The sequence below is a fragment of the Ornithorhynchus anatinus genome, chromosome 4 (assembly GCF_004115215.2).
Source record: "Ornithorhynchus anatinus isolate Pmale09 chromosome 4, mOrnAna1.pri.v4, whole genome shotgun sequence".
In the NCBI taxonomy this organism is placed as follows: Eukaryota; Metazoa; Chordata; class Mammalia; order Monotremata; family Ornithorhynchidae; genus Ornithorhynchus; species Ornithorhynchus anatinus.
The window spans coordinates 5,794,410-5,813,226 of NC_041731.1; the positions used below are offsets into that span (position 1 = coordinate 5,794,410).

Here is an 18,817-nt window from a genome sequence, read left to right on the forward strand (position 1 = left end):
GCCCCATCTACCCGCTGGAACTTGTCCTGCCTGTGGTGGGGAATGTGGATACAGGATCCAATCATCATTCAAAGGAAGCCTTCTCCAGCCCCACCGATCCCTGACCCTACTACTCTACCCCCAGGGATGATATTTTCCTTTCCACATCTGGAAGAGACTAAGACTTCCCAGAAAGCTCAACGTCACCCTTTGTGGGGCATAAGACATATCCTACATCCTTTCCCGTCATACTGCCATTTCGGGTAAGCACCCACAAAATCACACTGATTGATTGATAGAGGCTGGACTTTTTCTTTGCCCCTTTCCTCACCCCATCACTCTCTCTTATGATTCTCTTGAAGGAGGGATGGAGGCAGCAGTAGCTTGAAAACCTTCTCGAGTAACTCAAAATAAAATAAAACAAAACCCTCAGTCCTCCAGTAGAAGCGTTCTTTATCAACATCTCTCCGTGAAGACGGAACCCCGGAAACAGTATCTATCTTTGTTTAGACATTATCCTGGTCGAGAAATTACACTTCTTTCCTGCGCGTTACAAGGAAAATCATGAAATTTAATAAAATCTGCACTTGTTTCTTTGAAGACCCCATCAATTCAAAGCCACGGGAAAAAATAATTGCATTCAACTCAACCACAGCTGCTCAAGGAAGATATATGGTAATCACTGTCATTGAGATGGGCTTGCCGAGCACAGAATCGTAGAGTTGCAGATGGGTACGTTCCATGACCTCATCTCTTGGCTCCATCTCTCTTGCGGGACAGATTGTTCTATTCTTATGGCTTCCCACTTCTTAGCGTTGTCTTGGATTTTAAATACCTTGAACGGTGGGGCTTGAATCCCTTTTACCGGTAAAGGTCCAGAGTAGAAAAGAGTCAAGAGTCTTACTTGATATTTTCACACACCTGGGGTACTTCTACTCCTGCTCCCTTTCCCACAAAGTGCAGGCAAGGGATTTTTACAAGCAAGACCCATCTATGGCCCCAGAACCCGTGAATATTGCTGACACTGTGCCATAAGCACCAAGATCGGGGGGTGGTCGCCATGGTAAGCCCCTGAGGTCTTTGCCCACCAAGTTAACTGGCTATTCTTTATGATTCCTGCAGAGCCTATCCACAGTGCCCTAGGTGGTTCTTCAGTCAGAAACCTTCACTGCTGATGGCACATACCAGCCTCTGCAGGTGGAATTGGCACTAGAATCTAGATCTCTGTATCCCCAGACTGAGGTCAGAGATGGCAGAAGGGTGATCAGATAAAGGGAGTTGAGGTTATATTTTCCATACAAATGAGGGTAGGCAAGTGGGGCTCCTACCCATGAGGTGCAGAAAGTGGGCGCAATAGAAGTGGAATACAGCCAGGCAGGTGATGGTACCCTGATTGATGGGATGTGAAAAAAAAAATCTTTAAAGGAAGCATGTGGACCAGAACTCTGCCTGAATATAGCTCCTAAAAGAGTAGATTTGGGATACTCTTAAGGAGATGAGACTTTCTCCCTTAGCCTCTGAAAACCTCAGCTAAGCAATGGAAGTTTGAGGCATCTGAGCTTGTATCTTTGGAAACTTAAAGTCCTCCTGGATTAATTCCCACTAGAACAAAAATTATATCAAGCCAACGGTCACTTATATATGTAGTATACATAGCATATATACAAAGCATTTATAGCATATATATGGTATACATAGCATATATGCTTAGGCATATATGTATATATGTGTGTATGTTGTATTTGTTAAGAACTTACTGTATGCCAAGCACTGTTCTAAATGCTGGGGTAGATACAAGTGTATCAGGTTGGACACAGTCCACATGGGCTCACAGTCTAAGCTGGAGGGAGAGTAATTGAATCCCCATTTTATAGATGACACAACTGAGGCACGGGGCAACCGAGTGACTTGCCCTAGATCCCACAGCAAGGATTAGAACCCAGGTCCTCTGACTCCCAGGCCTGTGCTCTTCCCATAGGGCCATCTTCATACCCATCCTTATCATTTGTGAATATATACGTATACTCAGTTGCACATTCAATTTTTATATGATTTCCACTAATTTTGTATATTTTTTAATGTCGGCTCCTCTGTTGGAGTGGAAGCTCCACGTCTTCTGTCTTTATTGAACTCTCCCAAGTGCTCAGTATAGTGAATTGCTCGAAGGAGGGGATCAGTAAATACTGCTTGGGTGATTGATTGGCTGCTTAGAAACGGTGTGCACAGGGTCTCTCTCCCCTCATTTACTGTACCAACTCCTCCACTTTCCAACTTGTGAAGTCTTTGAGATTCATCCAATTCCTCTGCTCTCTCTCTCCTGGTGAACACCAACGATGTGAATAAAGATATTGAGTGGGGAGGGTGAGTTAAGGAAACAGAAGCTTTCTCTGGGCAGGAAACCTGTCTCACACTTTTGTTAAACATCTCTAAAATCCTAGACCAGTTAGGTAAGAAGCAGTGTGTCTCGTGGACAGAGCATGGGCCTGGGAATCAGAGGGCCTGAGTTCTAAACCCAGCTCTGCCACATTTCTGCCCTCTGACCTTGGACAAGACACTTAACTCCTCTATGCCTCAGTCATCTCATTTGTAAAATGAGGGTTCAATCCTAATTTTTCCTACTTAGACGGTGAATCCCTTGTGCTGTGTCCAGCCTGAATAACTTGTATCTAACCCAACACTTAGAACCGTTCTGGGCACATAGTCAGTGCTTAAGTAGTGCCATTACCATCATCACCATCATCAGTAACTACTCACTAAATATCACTTCAACTCCTGCTGCTTGTCCAGACACCTCCATGACCATAGCCAGAACAGCCAAGAATACAAAAGCAGCCAAGAAAAGATAAAAAGAAAAATGCGATGTTGGCGAAGCATCTATTTGAGAAAGGAATTGTGTACTCGCAGGCAGTGGAGTGAAGTTGATCCTGTGCCTTAGCCTAACTCCCCTCAGGTCAAGTCTTCTCTGTTTTAATCATCTCTTTCAGAGACCTTATGTTCTCTGGCTAGGATTCACGAAGGGAGGAATACGTCCAAATGCTGTATTTTTAAAAATGAATCTCTGAGTGTACTGGGCCGCTGGGGAAGATAGTGACCCTGAGGACCTGTAAACTTTCATCCAAACGCACACTCGATATAAGGTTTGGGTTTCTGAAGTCCACAGGAGAGAGACAAAGACGATCCAAGTAAGAAAAGGGTCAAGTTATCATGAAGTTGTGTAAGCGCTAAGGGTCAGGGATGGCCCAACCTCAGCAGTGACCTGCCATCTTCCCAGTCCTTCAGGTATCCTGGTGTCCACAGGGACAAGAACTCTGGCTCCAGGATTGGAGTGGAATCTGGAGTCACTGGAGGGGTCAGGGGATGTTTGGCAGCTCCACTCCCATCTCAGCCGGGGGTGGGGGGAGGGGGTGGGGGTCTCCCTCGGCCAACAGTGCCCGATGGCTTTCCCATCCACAGGCTGAGGGCCCGTTGTGCACTCCTCTAGTGGTATTTAGGGAGGCTGATATGGCACCAGTTGGGCAAACCACTTTCCTGCTTTTTTCCCAAGGATCGTTTCTAAGGGTGGTGTGTCCAGGTGTCACTCCAGTGACCGGTCAGAGGTTGAATTCTCACTTCCATAGGAGCTTTCCGCAGTCCATCTTTAACCCCTTTCTGGTCAGGCTAATTAAAACTAGTCTCACTCCCACTCTGTCACACCCTGCCCCCTCCCCACTCTCCTACTTTAGTACTAAGTGTTGGGGTAGATACATGTTCATCAGGTCGGACACAGTCCAAGTCCCACATGTGGGTCACAGTCTTAATCCCCATTTTACATGATGAGGTAACCGAGGCGCAAAGAAGTGAAGCGACTTGATCAAGGTGACACAGCAGACAAGTGACGGAGCCAGGATTAGAACCTTGGTCCTCTGACTCCCAGGCCCGTGCAATATCCACTAGCCTACACTGCTTCTCCAGTGAAAGAGGCCAACAGGAACCCTCCACTCCCTGAGCTGACGGAGCATCAAAGCTCACCTATTCTGCTCTTCCTCCCGCTCACGCTATGGGTTCCACGACAGACAGGGACTGTGTCTGATCTGATGGCCTCAAAACCACTCAGCGCTCAGCACAGCGCTTGGTACCTAGCGAGTGCTTAATAAAAACCACTGTTAGTATTAGGATGAGAGCCAGAGTGGCAAACTCATCCTTTCAAGTGTGTTGCTGTTGCAGTGACACATTCTTATGGGGGTCACGCTTTGAAAGAGCTGCAATTTACAAGCAGGGTCTTTGCAAAATCATTAGCCACCTAAATCAGACTTGTTAAATAGGACAAGAGGAAACGAGGTGAATCGAAATGTTTTTGGAGTTTTGGCTTGGGTGCCGCAATCGGATCCTACCTGTGGGAAACCGATCAGAGGCAGGGGCGAGAAGGGCAGAAGGGAAAACGGTGTTTTATGTGGAAGCGCACAAACGACAAAGGTCACTCGGAACGCTTTCAATCTGCCGTGGGAGTTACAGACTAGTGAGCTGTAGACTTATCGTTTTACCCATCGTGAGGACTGTCTTGTGACGTGAATTCTGCCCCATTTTTGCATCCTGCCTTGGGGTTTGTCCCACGTTGGGACCAACCCTGTAGTCTATCCATGAAAAGGGATGGTTGCTCAGATGGGCTAATTAAGATCAGGTTTAGATTAGTGTAAACTCCTCCTACATCTTGTAAGCTCCTCCCACTAGATCATAAACTCTCTGGGGGCAGGGGGCAGGTGTACGACTCTACTGTACTACTTCAAACACTGAATTCAGTGCGTTGCACACACAAGGTGCTCCCTAAAGACTACTGGACTGATTGACTTAGATTTTGTGACTGCATTTTCCCCGTCTGGGTTCAGGGTTTCCTTTGGAAGCCAAAGAAAGCCTCTTATGCCATAGATTTAACTGTCCCTTGTATTAAATACTATTCCTTCTTAGGAGACAAGCAATCCCATGCGACTAAGCACCCAAAACCAGATTGAAATCTGTATGCAGTCGCTCATGGTAAAAAGGGACCAAAGAAAACAAACTGTCCTCTTCATAATTAAGTGGCAGCTTGGGTTACGCTCCTCAGCTCCCTTTTACCTTTACAGGGCTTCTCATCCACCCAGACATTGGTTTCAAGAGATGGCTACTCCACAAAGCAAAGAGAAGTGATTTCTCCCATCAAGTCGAATTCGCATCTTTTCCAAAATGCTGAATGCTCCGCCTAGAACCTTGTTCTCTGCCAATCTTGATGTATGAGGACATTCTGCTTCTCAGAGGGTCATCCAATTAGAAATACTTTGGCTTGGGCAGGAAGGGCGGAAAAACAACCGTGGAATGCAAATGAGGGCAAATGTTAAAATACACCGGGCGAGTCTGAGTTAAAGGCAGACACCAAATTAGCATTTCCATGACCATTTTCCTTCCGGTGTATCAAACGGGCAGCGAGTATAAATAAGCTAGAAGAGGAGCATGTGTGCACAGCCTAAGAGCACCTAGACCGACTGGGGAACGCAGTCATTGATAAAATGCCTCTGGTTACAGAGAAACTGCAGCGGCTCCTGAGAATGCTTTGTGCAGCGATGGTTAATGAATGTAGCCCGCATTTTTCCTCTACCCTGCAGGGCTGACAGCGAGAAACCTTGTGGTGAGAAAATATGGGAAAGGCTTAAGTGACCTGCCTTCTTAAAATAGTTCCTTATAAACAAAACTCGCCTGAGATCATTTTAGTGGGAAAATCGAATTACATTTCCTCAGCTGGCATTGTGGGCAGTTACACTGGCTGCCTTTGCTGAACCTCAGGCAAAAGAATATCACCCATCCCGAGAAACGATGGAAAAACTGAGACAGAAAGTATGCACGTGATGTATTTTTGCTAACGGAAGGAAGTCAAAAATCTACGCATTACAAAACCTTCCACGTTTCCGATCGTGAATTCTCGGGCCCTCGAATGTCAGCGACGTATCAAAATGCCGATTAATTACCTGTCTCATAAACAAATGAAGAGATATGTCGACTGGCGGTGGACACTAGAGGCTCTACGTGCTGGGTCCCTCATAGGTTTGGTCTCTACCTGGTGTAATTCTAAAAAGGCAAGATCTGAGAAACAAATGCCTTCCGTTTCATGTATTGTGAAAACAAACATATCCTGGATCAAACGGCATAGCTCCAGCCACGGAACGAATAGATCACCATCAAGAGAAAATATCGAGATAGTGGAGAAATGTCACATCGACACGATCACCGTAATATCCTTTGAGGACAGCGTCTGCCAGCTGCCCTGTACTTGGGGATAAATGATTTTTAAAGAATTCATGAATTTTCTTTCTCCATTTCGCTCATTTCTGATGAGCTCTGAAAACGCCATCAATCATCAAAGGGTAAATAGGGCTAATGCATTTTCCCAGATTAGAATGACACTGCGGCAATTGCACCTGAAAAAAAAAAATCAACTCAGTTCTAATCTAATCAGTCTTTGACCCACAGACCCCGGTCAGGCGGTGTTGCCGGATATGAAGAAAAAAAGCCTGTTGGTTCAAACTGAAGACCCTCCAACTATATGATCCATTTATCAGGCTCCCAGAACAAGACATCTGAGCTTGTAAGGCAAAGGAGTGTTCATCTACAGACTGAGATACTTTAATTGGCTTATGGCTGTCACCAAGTGAACATCTGCAAAAGGCAAAAGCGCTACCTGAACAAAAAAGTTAAAGGAGATTGTAAGCTATTTTTCAAAATGACGGGCTTTTCGACCCCGGCACGTATAAAAACTCGTGTGAAACAGTGCAATCAAATATGCTTATTGAAAGAAACTCATCTGCATCTTCTCGAATGCTGCCATCATAGTTCAAGCCTTGAATAATTTGCTGAAGGAAGAGGGGGAGTCAAAACTCCGAAGGCTGGCCAGACAATTTCAATCTCGAAGCTGTCCTGGAAGCTCCAAATGGGGTCCTGATCGGCCCCTTGAACGTTCAATTTTTGTGAAGAAACTGCTTACCTCAAGCCAATCCATCCCAATTACGGCCAGTGGACCACAAAGCAGTCTCTATTCCTAATCAATCAATCGATCATTTCGATTGAGCCCTTGCTGTTTACCGACCACCGTACACGTCACTCGGAGAGTATAATAGAATTAGCGGTCACGATCCTTGCCCTGAAGAAGCTTACAATTACCAAATTTTTTTTACATTATACCAGAGGGGAAAAGGAGTAGAATGTGTATATTTCGAGGCCTTGAGTTCAGATTTCTTCTCTTCAAAAACCAACACCAAAATCAAGCCACCCTCTTTGTAAAAGTCGAAGAAAAAGTCATCAAATTCTGGTTTGAGTTCCCTGAACTCTATCGGTAAGTCAGTCACACGCAACCCATCATTTCTTCACCCTCCTCTGACCCCATTCCAGCCTACCTGTCGGGAAAAAGTAATTAGTGAAAGAGGGCATTGGACCGGTCCCTTATTATCCCACACCATCTCAGAGTGGCACGTGCCACAGAGCATTTAAGTGGGTCAGTTTTCAGTTGGCCAGTGAGCTGCAGCGTAAGGTGAGGAGGAAGAAGCGAAGTTCTAATTTCAGCTCTACTGATGTCTAGCTGTTTGACCTTGAACACAGCCCTGGATTACGTTGCTAATGACATTCAGCTTCCTCAGATGAATCACTTCACTGCTTTGTGGTTCAATTCTTCATAAACCAGGGAGAATGGAAATTCCTATCCCTTTTCAGCATAACGTCGGGAATATCAGTGACTATTCGTACTGCCTTTGATTTCTGTGAAAGCCCTCATCATTGTTAATCCTTTTGGTGCCTCAGTTCCTCAATCTCTACGATGTTCTTTATCCCTAATGAACCGGGTGGTGGGGGGGGGGGGGGAAGAACGGACGTTGTCATCTATAAAATGCTTCATTCATCACAAGTCACGGCAATAATCCAACAGGATTCTTTGTAGTGATTAGTAATGCAGCAGCCTCGAGTGGAATTTCTAAATGGCCCTTCAAACATGAGCTGGCTAATTTTTTCTGCACGCCCAAGATAAAAACGGAAATTCGATCTAGATCTTGACGATGATGATGACGACGATGACGACGATGGTTGTTTCATCAGGAACCACAGGTCAGTCTCGGTCCTGAGACTAAAACTAAGAACCTGAGGGGAGGAACTGATTACGGTGCCAGCGGTCTGCACAGCGTTGCCGACTCTCTCTCGTCCCACACTCACACTGGGGCACGGAATAGAATGAGCAGGTCGACGGGCAGGGGTGCAGCACAATGCCAAGGGCATGTGCGGTCTCCCCCCGTCTTAGCCAGCTTTAAGCCAAACCAGGATGAGAATACGTTTCCCGATTCCTCCAACAGGGCTCTTTCCACTGAATCAACAGCAGGGTTACATCGTGACCCTAAAGATGACCAAACTGAAGCAGAAACCCTCTTTTCTTTGGCTCCCGTTCCCTTCTGTGTCATCTATGCCCTTTGGATCTGTACCTTTGGGGCATTTGGTATTCACCCCCCCCCCCCCGCCCCCTCAGGCCCACAGCACCTCTGCACATATCTAGAAATAATTTATTTGTAACAATGCCTAGCTCCCCACCGTAAGCTTCTCGTGGGCAGGGAACGTGTCTACCAACTCTGTTGTACTGTAGGCTCTCAAGAGCTTGGGACATTTGCTCTCCGTGTTGTAAGTGCTCAATAAATGCCACTGATTGAGGAAGGGCAAAGCTTTGGCCAGCCTAAGCAGAGAGTCGGTGAAAAAGAAGTAAGGCACAAAAATCCCTTCTTATAGGACCATGACTCATTTCAAATATACACCGTCCTACCCATGGCATGAAATCGATTCACCATCCGCCAGGCAGTGGTACCCCTGGGGTTGTGACCTCAGTCGCCCTCTGCTAATAGCTGAGCTCTCTTGAGTGGAGTAAGAAAGCGGCCTTTTGAAATACTTTGGGCAGTCGTGAGGTGCTTGGTAGCCGATGACTGTGCTTTGGAAACCCACACAGATCTGTGGATGATAATGAACCACTTGACTGAATCAGCAAAACACCGGGGACCGACGACTAGCCTGAAGAAGACAGAGACTAGGTACCAGTCCACAGTGGGCGAATCCAACACACCGGCAAGGATCTCCGCCAGCAGCACAGGATTGAATGCTGTCCCTGAATTCCATTACCTGGAGTGCACTTTAACCGGTGGTGCAGGGAGGGAAACGTGGGTAGAAAACTAAATGTAGATCACCCGTGTGCCCTTTGGGAGACTCCAAGATGAAGTATGGTGTCAGCATGGCAACCAAAGTTTACAGAGAAACTGAAGCACCCAGTCTCCCTTATGGCTTGGAGACCTGAAACGGTCCCAAACTCAGCATCCGGTCTTAGGAGCAATTCCTCTAACGCCGCCTGCATTCAGTGCTTGACAGTCATCCGTTCGATCGTATTTATTGAGTGCTTACTATGCGCAGAGCACTGTACTGAGCACTTGGGAGAGTACTACACTTCACATCGAGTGGCAAGAGAAAGGCTCCCAGGCAACAAGGTACTGGGTCACAGTGAGGTTGCCAACCACGAAGCCTCGCTTGCCAGAGCGCATTTCCGACGGGTGGGACATGTGGGGAGAATGGATAACGAGAGGATACCCAGATGGTTGCTCTACGGTGAGCTGAAATGGGCTAACTGTGCGGGAGGCAGGTCAGCCTGGTGGGCAGCAATCAGAACTAGGGTGACTGTCAAGACGGAGAAGAGATCTGGGGAAGATCGGGGCACCGTGCGGGAGAAATGAAAATGACGCCTGGGACTGAGGGTAATGGGCAGCAGGGGAAGTCTTCACAGGAAGAAACTGTTTATCACGCAACCATCTTATCAGCTGCACTCACACACACTGATAGGATCTCACCATCGCGGAAAAGATAGCTACTCCTCCCTCACCGATTCCATATCGCATCGAAAAGGGAACGGAGGAGTAGTGATAGGGAAACTGATTCGCCCTTCTAGATATCCGGATGAGAAACGAGAGACCCTCCCACCCCCGATTCTGCTTAATGGTGAGTCTCTCTGTGGACGGTGGGAGACATCATATGTTGCCCTTTAAGTCCATTTTGCATCTCAGAGAATCTGAGGTTCCTTTTCCATCCCACGGTGTACAGGGTGACGAGATGGGGTATGTAGAGAGACCTTAGTCCCTTTAGCTATTTCACAGGCATTCAAGTCATTAGTCCGGTTCTCTTCAGATAAAAAGAAAATGAGGGGAAGATTTACATAATCCTGATTTTGCTGGAGACAATCCCTGGTGCTCTCTGTCCTTCTAAAAACTGCAGTTTGAATGAGATAAACCAGCCGGTCCAGCACATCAGCCTCCAAAGCACTGTGTTTTGGAAATCTAAGAAACCCTGAAGTTAAACGAGTTTACTCCTCTTCATGGCAGTCAAAATCAGCCTTGAGATCTGAAGAGAATCCAGACCTGTGGCCCGCAGAGGATGAAGTATAGTCTATCTAGCGACGCGGTCATTCGGTACGGCCAACCGGAGTGGTCAGCGCTCCTGGTTTCCTGGTCCAGGCAAAAAATAAAAAAAAAAAACTCCCCTACCTATGCGCATACGTAGACTCCAGGAGACAGAAATTCCGCAAGCCTTATATACCATTTTAACCCTCGAGCGCCCACCAGTCAACATTCCATCACGCGGTCTCCAGTTGCATGGCTGCGGATAAACGCAGCTGAGAATGCTACCGTGTATTTGGTACTAATTGTATTTAAGTACCCTGAAGCTTTCTCTGCGTATAGTAAGTACGTCCAGGAGATCTAACGTCATCAGATCACCGACACTTCCCTTCCCTGTTTTTACTTACTGGGATTTCGAAAACGCTCACTAAGCGCCAAGCACCGTTTCTAAGCGCCGGGGCAGACAGACAAGGTAATCAGGTCGGACTCGATCCCTATACCACAGGGGGCTCACGGTCTAAGTCGGAGGGAGAACTTTCTTTAAACGACATTTCTGAAGCGCTTATGTCAGACACTTCCCCGACGCGGAGAAGTGTGCGGATTACTCTAAAAGGTCGGCCCTGCAGAAATCTTGCAAGGAGTCGACAGATCTATCGTTCCGAATCGGCCCCCTCCCCGAAGAAGCGACTCCTGTGTTTTCAAGCGTTCGGAGGGGCTGGATTAGAGTTTCGGAAACGACGTCGGAGGTGTAGAAGGCGATCGATCGGCTAACAAGCCAGGGGACTATTTTAGGTTTAAAGAAAGTAATGTCACCAGAGGGAGCCAAAGGAAGTTTTGGGGGGAGTGGAAGGGAAGGAATATTCAGCACCGATTACCAAGGGAGAGCACCCAGGATCTATGCCATTTATAAATCGGCGAGGACATTTCTCTCTGCCGGACGACAGCCGCCTTTACTGCATCTTAATTCACTGGCGGCGCCGAGGGCAGCGCGCGTTTCTTCGTCTCGCCTTTGGGAAAGGGGTCATCGGGGGAAGGGAGAGACGGCGTGTGCTCTTCCTCGGCCTTCGTTCATCTGGGGCTATTTAAATGAGGAGTGAAACACATCGCGTCTATAAATTAGCATCATCCCTCTTTTAAGAAAAAGTATAGAAACACGTCGTGCTAGAAGTATGATTCTCTGACTTTAATGATACTCACCACGGCGTTCCTCCCCAGACTCTCTACGGCACTGTTGTGGAATTTCTTAGTGAGCAGCGCCTGTTTTATTTAAGAGAGACTATCGTGCGATAAAGCCGCCCCCACGGGGCATGGCTCACCGACATATCATTTATGGAGCCAGGTGGACACCGGGTTTTCAAATCGAAGGGGGAGAACTCACTCCAAAGACAGATCTTCTCCGGTAGTACACAGGCACGCAAGCGGGAAAGCAGAGGGAGGAGGGGAGAGATTTCGCCACCACCGGAACGTACGCTCAAAAAAAGCAATCGCTCCGTTCCGTCTCAGAGAGGACTACGTCTAAGCGTCGCCTCAAGGGATCCGCTTTTAAATTTTGCTAGGCTCTGCCCTCTAGCAATCGAAATCATACGTTCCCATGCTCCAGCCTCACGCTTTCTAGAAGTCGCACATTTATCCTCTCGAAGGGGGAAACTGTCATTACCATCTCACGCTCGCATCTGACGCCCGCTACATCTGACCCAGAGACGGGCTTCCGCGTAACAAGCAGAAGCGTCTGACCAGACCAGGGATCGGAATCCCCAGGCGATAGCACGGCCGAATAAACGGGCTGGGGAGAGAAGGGCTGGACCGTGAAGGGTCCGAGAAGCCGGGAGCCAGTCCGATGAAACCCGAAGGGCCGACCGGGTCGTCACGAAGCGCGCGGAGAGGGCAGGCAACTAGCCGGGCCCGCGTGCTCCCCTTGGAGGGTCGGGGGGGGGGGGGGGGGGAGTGTGTGACCGTCCCAGGCCTTTAACGGAGCAGACGCCGCCCCAACTCTCTGCCCCAGCCCCTTGCCTCGGCAGAGAGCTGCCCTAAACTGAAACACTGGCGGGGGCAGCCTCCTGGACGGGTCGGAAGGTACAGGGGGAACTTCCCTCCTCGTGTCTCCGGGCCCGGACACGATCACGTTTCAGCCTCGCGCTCGGGGACCGGACCCCGTGGGGGTCTCGGCGGGAGAGGAGGGAGGAGGACGAGGGAAAGGGGAGCTTTCGGAAAAACCGGCGGCGGGCGGAGGGGCGGGGAGGGGACCCGAGCATTTCAAATCACGGGCCCGGGGCAGCGTCCCCGAGACGACACGGGCGTCTGACGCCGCCCCCTCCCCGTCCCGTCCCTTCCACGGTTAAATCCTTCACTGGGGTTCCTCGAGTTCACCCGGGGAGAGCGGCCCGGGGGTCTGGATGAGGGATCCCCCCCCCCGGATGATCAGAGGGGCGAGGCCCGGACATAACTCCGACGAGGGAGACGGGCGACGGGCGGGCCGCCGGTCGACGGGCCGGACCCGTCGACCGGGCGGCCGGCGCGTCGCGGCACCGGGCCGAGCGGCCGGGACAGTCGGACGGAGCGAGGGGAGGCGGCCCCGGCCCTCCCCCGGCGGCGTGGTCCCGGAGGCCGTCGGACCGCCCGGGACGGCTCTCTCCCCGTCTCACGCCCCGGGTGCGAAGACGCGGGGGAGGGGGCCGGGGAAGGGGAGGGCGTCGTCCCAGAGGCGGGGGACCGTAGGGGTCGGGTACCTGGTCGACGGAGACGCGGACCGGCCGGGGGACGGCCATCTGCAGGCCGATCTGGAGGGCCGAGGTGAGCAGCCCGGCCAGGATGGCCCAGGCCAGGGGCAGGGGCAGCATGCCGTAGGTGGCGAAGAGGGTGAAGAGCACGTAGCCGACGCCGTCGCCCAGCAGGCCGTAGCCCAGCCCGGCGGCCAGGATCTGGGTGGTGACGGCCACCCAGGTCACCAGGCCGCCGTAGCGCAGGTAGGCGTGGGAGGCGGCGTCCTTGCGGGCCACGGCCAGGGCGCAGATGACCACCTCGATGCCCGTGAAGAAGCCCAGCAGGATGCCCTTGAGCGGGTCCATGGGGGCCGAGGCCAGGGTCAGGTGGAGCACCAGCAGGGTCAGCTTGGTGAGCACGTCCAGGACGTTGACCACCACCTCCGACTTGCGCCGCTGGCCCAAGAAGTAGCGCTGGTAGAGGCGCTCCAGGTCCCGGGACTTGAAGGCGTTGCGCAGGGTGGGGAAGATGACCCCCCGGTAAGCGGCCCCCCAGTGCAGGAAGAAGTCCGAGTTGCCGGGCGCGCGGTCCAGGCGCGGGAAGGCCGGCTCGCCCTCGGGGAGGCCCCCGGGGGGACCGGCCTCGGGGGCGGCGGCGGCGGCGGCGGGGCGGCCGGCCCGGGCGCCCGGAGGGGCCGCTCCTCGGGGGGCCTCGCCCGCGGCCGCCCCCCGGCCCTGGACGAAGCGGCGCTCGGTGATGTGGCGCACGGCCGTCTGCCACAGCAGGCGCTGGCTGCGCCGGCCTCCCGCCTCCTCCTCCTCCTCCCTTTCCTCCTCCTCCTCCTCCTCCTCCTCCTCCTGCTCCTGCTCCTCCGCCCCCCGGCCCCCTCCGCCGCCCGGCCCGGCCCGCCCGATGGTGTAAAGTTGCCGGGCGGCCCCGAGGCGACGGTCCTCGGACGACTCCATGGCCTCGGCCGGCCGGGCCGGGCCCGGGGGGCTCTCAGCGCCCCCGGCCCCGGGGGGGGAGGACGGGGAGGAGGGGGACGAGGGGGAGGAGGGGGAGGGGGAGGAGGAGGGCCGCCCCGAGGGCATCCCCCCGGGGGACCCGGCCTGGACGATCGCAGCCCGACGGAGCCTGCCCTGGCCGGCCCCCGGAGCCAGCGGCTCCCATCCTCCTGCCCGGGCGCTCTCAGGTGCGGCGGGCTGGGAGGAGGAGGAGGAGGAGGAGGAGGAGGATGGAGGAGGAGGAGCGGCAGGAGGGGGGAGGAGGACGAGGGGGAGGAGCGGCGGGGGGAGGGCGGGGAGGGGGGGAGGGAGGAGCGGGACCGGCAAGGGAAGGACCGCATCCCCCCCCTCGCCATCGCCGGGCCGTCGCTCGCTTGACGCTGTCGGATGGATGAACCGGGAGGACCGGTCCCCGGGAGGGAGCCGGGATCCTTCCCATCAGATCCCCCGCTGGGGCGCCTCCTTCATCCCCCCCGGGCTCTCTGCGACGCGGCCCGGCTCCGGGGACGCCGCTCCCGGGGCTCCGGGTCGGACCCGCCACCGGCACGGGGAGAGAAAGCGAATCGCTTGTCTTCGCCTCCCCGTCCCGGGGCGTCCGGCGCAGGTCGCCCCCTTCTTTGGCCGCCTCCTCCCCCCCCCCCCCCAGAACGCCCGCAGCGCCCCGAGGACCAGTTGGGGGTTCGCTCTGAGGCCACGTGCTGGTCGGGACCCCCCCCCCCCCCCGAAATCTTCTCTGCGAGCCTGGCCGCCCCCCTCGCCCTCCCGTCCCTCGAGGGGGATCCGGCCACGTGCCCGGTTAGACTGGAAGCCCGTCGATGGGCGGGGACCGGCCCGGTCCGTTGCCCATCTGGCCCTTCCAAGCGCTCGGCACGGTGTGCCGCACCCGGCGAGCGCTCCGTAAATACTATTGGACGGATGAATGCTCCCCCGCCCCCCACCCCCCACCCCCCAAGGGACCCCTCGGCCCCGCGGGAGTCGCAGGTCGTAACGCTGTTGGTATCCGGTAAGCGCTGGGGGAGATAGGAGGTCATCGGGTTGTCCCACGTGGGGCTCACGGTCTTCGTCCCCCGTTTGACAGAGGAGGTCGCGGGGGCCCAGAGAAGTGAAGTGACTCGCCCACAGCCACACGGCCGCCAGGCGGCGGAGCGGAATCGGAACTCTTGACCTCCGACTCCCGACCCCGGCCTCTCTCCCACCGAGCCGCGATCCGTCGGCAGGTCGGCGAGCTCTGGGCGCCGACCTCCCCTCGACTCCAGTTCCGGTCAGGGTGACCCTCCTTACCGGCGGCGCCGGGTTCCCTCGTCCGGTCGTACCCTGCCCCCCCGCCCCCGGCTGCCCGAGCCAGCCGAACGTGCACCCTCCGCGGCCTGGCCCGTGTCCTCGGCTGGACCCCCGCGGGTCGGCGGGCTCCGGCCCGGGCAGGGCCGAGCAAGGAGGCGGGCACGGCGAGGACCTTGCCGACCCCGCCCAGGTGAGGGGCCGTGGACCGGCGTGGAGCTTCTCGGGCCTCACCCTTCTCCAAGGGATGGAAGCATTCTCCGGGCCCTGTCGGGAGCTTCGATTGAGGTGAAGTCGGTGGCGTGTGCAACACGGCGACGCTTTACGAGGAAGGGCTGAAGTGGAAATGAAAAGTAAGACTGTTTAGGCGGGAGGAAGCGCGGGTCCCCCCGGGGGCACACGTGCACGCATCGAATCAGTCGATGAGTGGCATTTATCGAGTGCGTGCTCTGTGCACGGGGCTGCGCTATTCATCCGATAGTATTTATCGAGCGCTTCCTGTGTGCAGAGCGCTGCGCTAAGCGCTTGGGAAGTACAAATCGGTAACAGGTAGGGACAGTCCCTGCCCTCTGACGGGCTCACGGTCTAATCGGGGGAGACGGACAGACGAGAACAATAGCAATAAAGGGAATCGAGGGGATGAACGTCTCATTGGAACAATAGCAGATAAGTAGAATCGAGGTGATGTCCATCTCATTAACAAAATAAAGAGGGTGATGAAGATATATAGAGTTGAGTGGAAGGGAGGGGGGGGAGGAGCAGAGGGAAAGAGGGGAAAAGAGGGCTTAGCTGAGGGGAGGTGAAGGCGGGGTAGAGGGGGAGCAGAGGGAGCAGAGGGAAAAGGGGGAGCTCAGTCTGGGAAGGCCTCTTGGAGGAGGTGAGCTCTAAGTAGGGTTTTGAAGAGGGGAAGAGAATGAGTTTGGCGGAGGTGAGGAGGGAGGGCGTGGCCCGGGGGTCGACGGCGGGATGGGCGAGGGCGGGGGACGGCGAGGAGGCGGGCGGCGGAGGAGCGGAGCGTGCGGGGAGGGCGGTGGAAAGAGAGAAGGGAGGAGAGGTAGGAGGGGACGAGGTGATGGAGAGCCTCGAAGCCTAGAGTGAGAAGTTTTTGTTTTCGTGCCGAGGTCGACAGGTAACCACCGGAGGTTTTTAAGACGTGCCCAGAGCGTTTCTGCAGGGGGGTGAGCCGGGCAGCGGAGCGAAGAATAGACCGGAGCGGGGAGAGACAGGAGGAAGGGAGATCAGAGAGCAGGCTGACACAGTAATCCAGCCGGGATATTACGAGAGCCCGTCGCGGTAAGATAGCCGTTTGGGTGGAGGGGAAAGGGCGGGATCTTGGCGATATCATAAAGGCGAGACCGGCAGGTTCTGGTGACGGATCGGCTGTGTGGGGTGGAGGAGAGAGCCGAGTCGAAGATGGCGCCGAGGTTGCGGGCCTGAGAGACGGGAAGGGTGGTGGTACCGTCCTCGGTGACAGGGAAGTGGGGAGGACGACAGGGCTTGGGAGGGAAGATGAGGAGCTCGGTTTTGGCCATGTTGAGTTCTAGGTGGCGGGCAGACATCCGGGTAGAGACGACTTGGAGGCGGGAGGAGACGCGAGCCTGAAAGGAGGGGGAGAGGGCAGGGGCGGAGATGTAGATCTGTGTGTCGTCTGCATAGAGACGATAGTTGGAGCCGCGAGAGCGGATGAGTTCGCCGAGGGAGGGGGTGTAGATGGAGAACGGAAGGGGGCCGAGAACTGACCCGCGAGGAACCCCAACAGTTAGAGGATGGGAGGGGGAGGAGGAGCCTGCGAAGGAGACCGAGAATGAACGGCCGGAGAGATAAGAGGAGAAGCGGGAGAGGACTCTGTACTATGTACATAGTACTGTGTGCACAGTACTATGTACTATGTGCTTGGGAGAGTGCAGTAGAGTCGGTGGACGTGATCCCCGCCCTCATAAAATATTTACATTACTCCATGTCTTCATTCTCTCTGATTATTTCTGAAAGCTTTAGAGCGGGGCCAGCTTTAAACTGAGGGAGCATCAGCTTTGGTGCCCGGTGGCCTCTGTGTGTGAGCGGAAATGCCAAGACATCCCAATCCCTCCCCCTGGAGTAGCTCCAGGGTTGCTTCTCCCTGGAGAGCTAGCGGGAATGAACTTAGTTTCCTCCTGCAGGTCCCCTGGACCGTGTGGCTTGCGGTCGCTCTGACACTGAGCTGGATAGGACGACTGGCTGGGGACTGGGGGAAGTAGGGACTTTGTATCACTACAGATAAACAGTGCCCGGGGAAGGTAAATGACCCCAGAACGCCGAGGTCTAGGCCTAGTCTCCCCTGGCAAACTATCTGGATGATTCAGGATGCAGCAGAATGTGCCCTTTGATCTCAACAGCCTGGGTATTTCAGGGCAGAGGACCACCGAAATCCTTCGGCCTTTTGAAAACACAGGGTGTTATTTGGCCTGGATAATCCATGGATTCATTCATTCATTCATTCAATAGTATTTATTGAGCGCTTACCATGTGCAGAGCACCGTACTAAGCGCTTGGAATGGACAAATCGGTAACAGATAGAGACAGTCCCTATCTGTCTCTAGGGCTTACGGTCTAGTCGGGGGAGACGGACGGACAAGAACAATGGCGATAGACAGAATCAAGGGGAAGAACATCTCATTGAAACAATAGCAAAGAAACAGAGTCAGGGTGATGTCCATCTCATTAACAAAATAAATAGGGTGACGAAGATATAGACAGTCGAGCGGACGAGTACGGTGCCGAGGGGATGGGACGGGAGAGGGGGAGGAGCAGAGGGAAAGGGGGGAGAAGAGGGTTTAGCTGCGGAGAAGTTGGGAGCAGAGGGACAAGGGGAGCTCAGTCTGGGAAGGCCTCTTGGAGGAGTTATGAGCTTTAAGTAGAAACGGATCATTTTCTAGAGTAGATTTGACCATAAAGTGACTGGTTTCACTACTTGTTAGGGGCAGTCGAAGCAGCAGTAGAGGTTGCGAGTACCTACCGGACGCAGAGCAGTTTTCTAAGAGTTTGGGAACCACCAAACAAGCAAGTTGCCCAATCTCGGTCCACAATAACCTGACGCTCTAATTAGGAGAAGAGACCTAAGAAATATAATATGGCATGAGGATGGGTAGAAATAAGTACCTAAGTGCTAGAGATTGCTAATGGATTTTTTATTGCTTGGGTTGCTGGGCATCAAGTGGGGGAGACAAATCGGTGTTGGCAGTTAGGCCTCTGAATATAATAATAATAATGTTGGTATTTGTTAAGCGCTTACTATGTGCAGAGCACTGTTCTAAGCGCTGGGGTAGTCACAGGGGAATCAGGTCGTCCCACGTGGGACTCACAGTCTTAATCCCCATTTTACAGATGAGGTGACTGAGACACAGAGAAGTGAAGTGACTTGCCCACGGTCACACAGCGGACAAGTGGCAGAGCCGGGATTCGAACTCATGACCTCCG

The 18,817-nt window shown here is 53.4% G+C and overlaps 1 protein-coding gene across 1 annotated transcript in view; it reads right to left on the reverse strand.

Annotated features, from left to right (window-relative positions):
* ADCY8 (adenylate cyclase 8) overlaps positions 1–18,817 on the reverse strand; it is a 145,332-nt gene that overhangs the window by 91,228 nt on the left and 35,287 nt on the right. Inside the window, exon 6 of the mRNA XM_029062630.1 lies at positions 13,109–13,855. Coding sequence (XP_028918463.1) covers positions 13,109–13,855 — 747 coding nt within the window. The remainder of the gene's footprint in view (positions 1–13,108; positions 13,856–18,817) is intronic.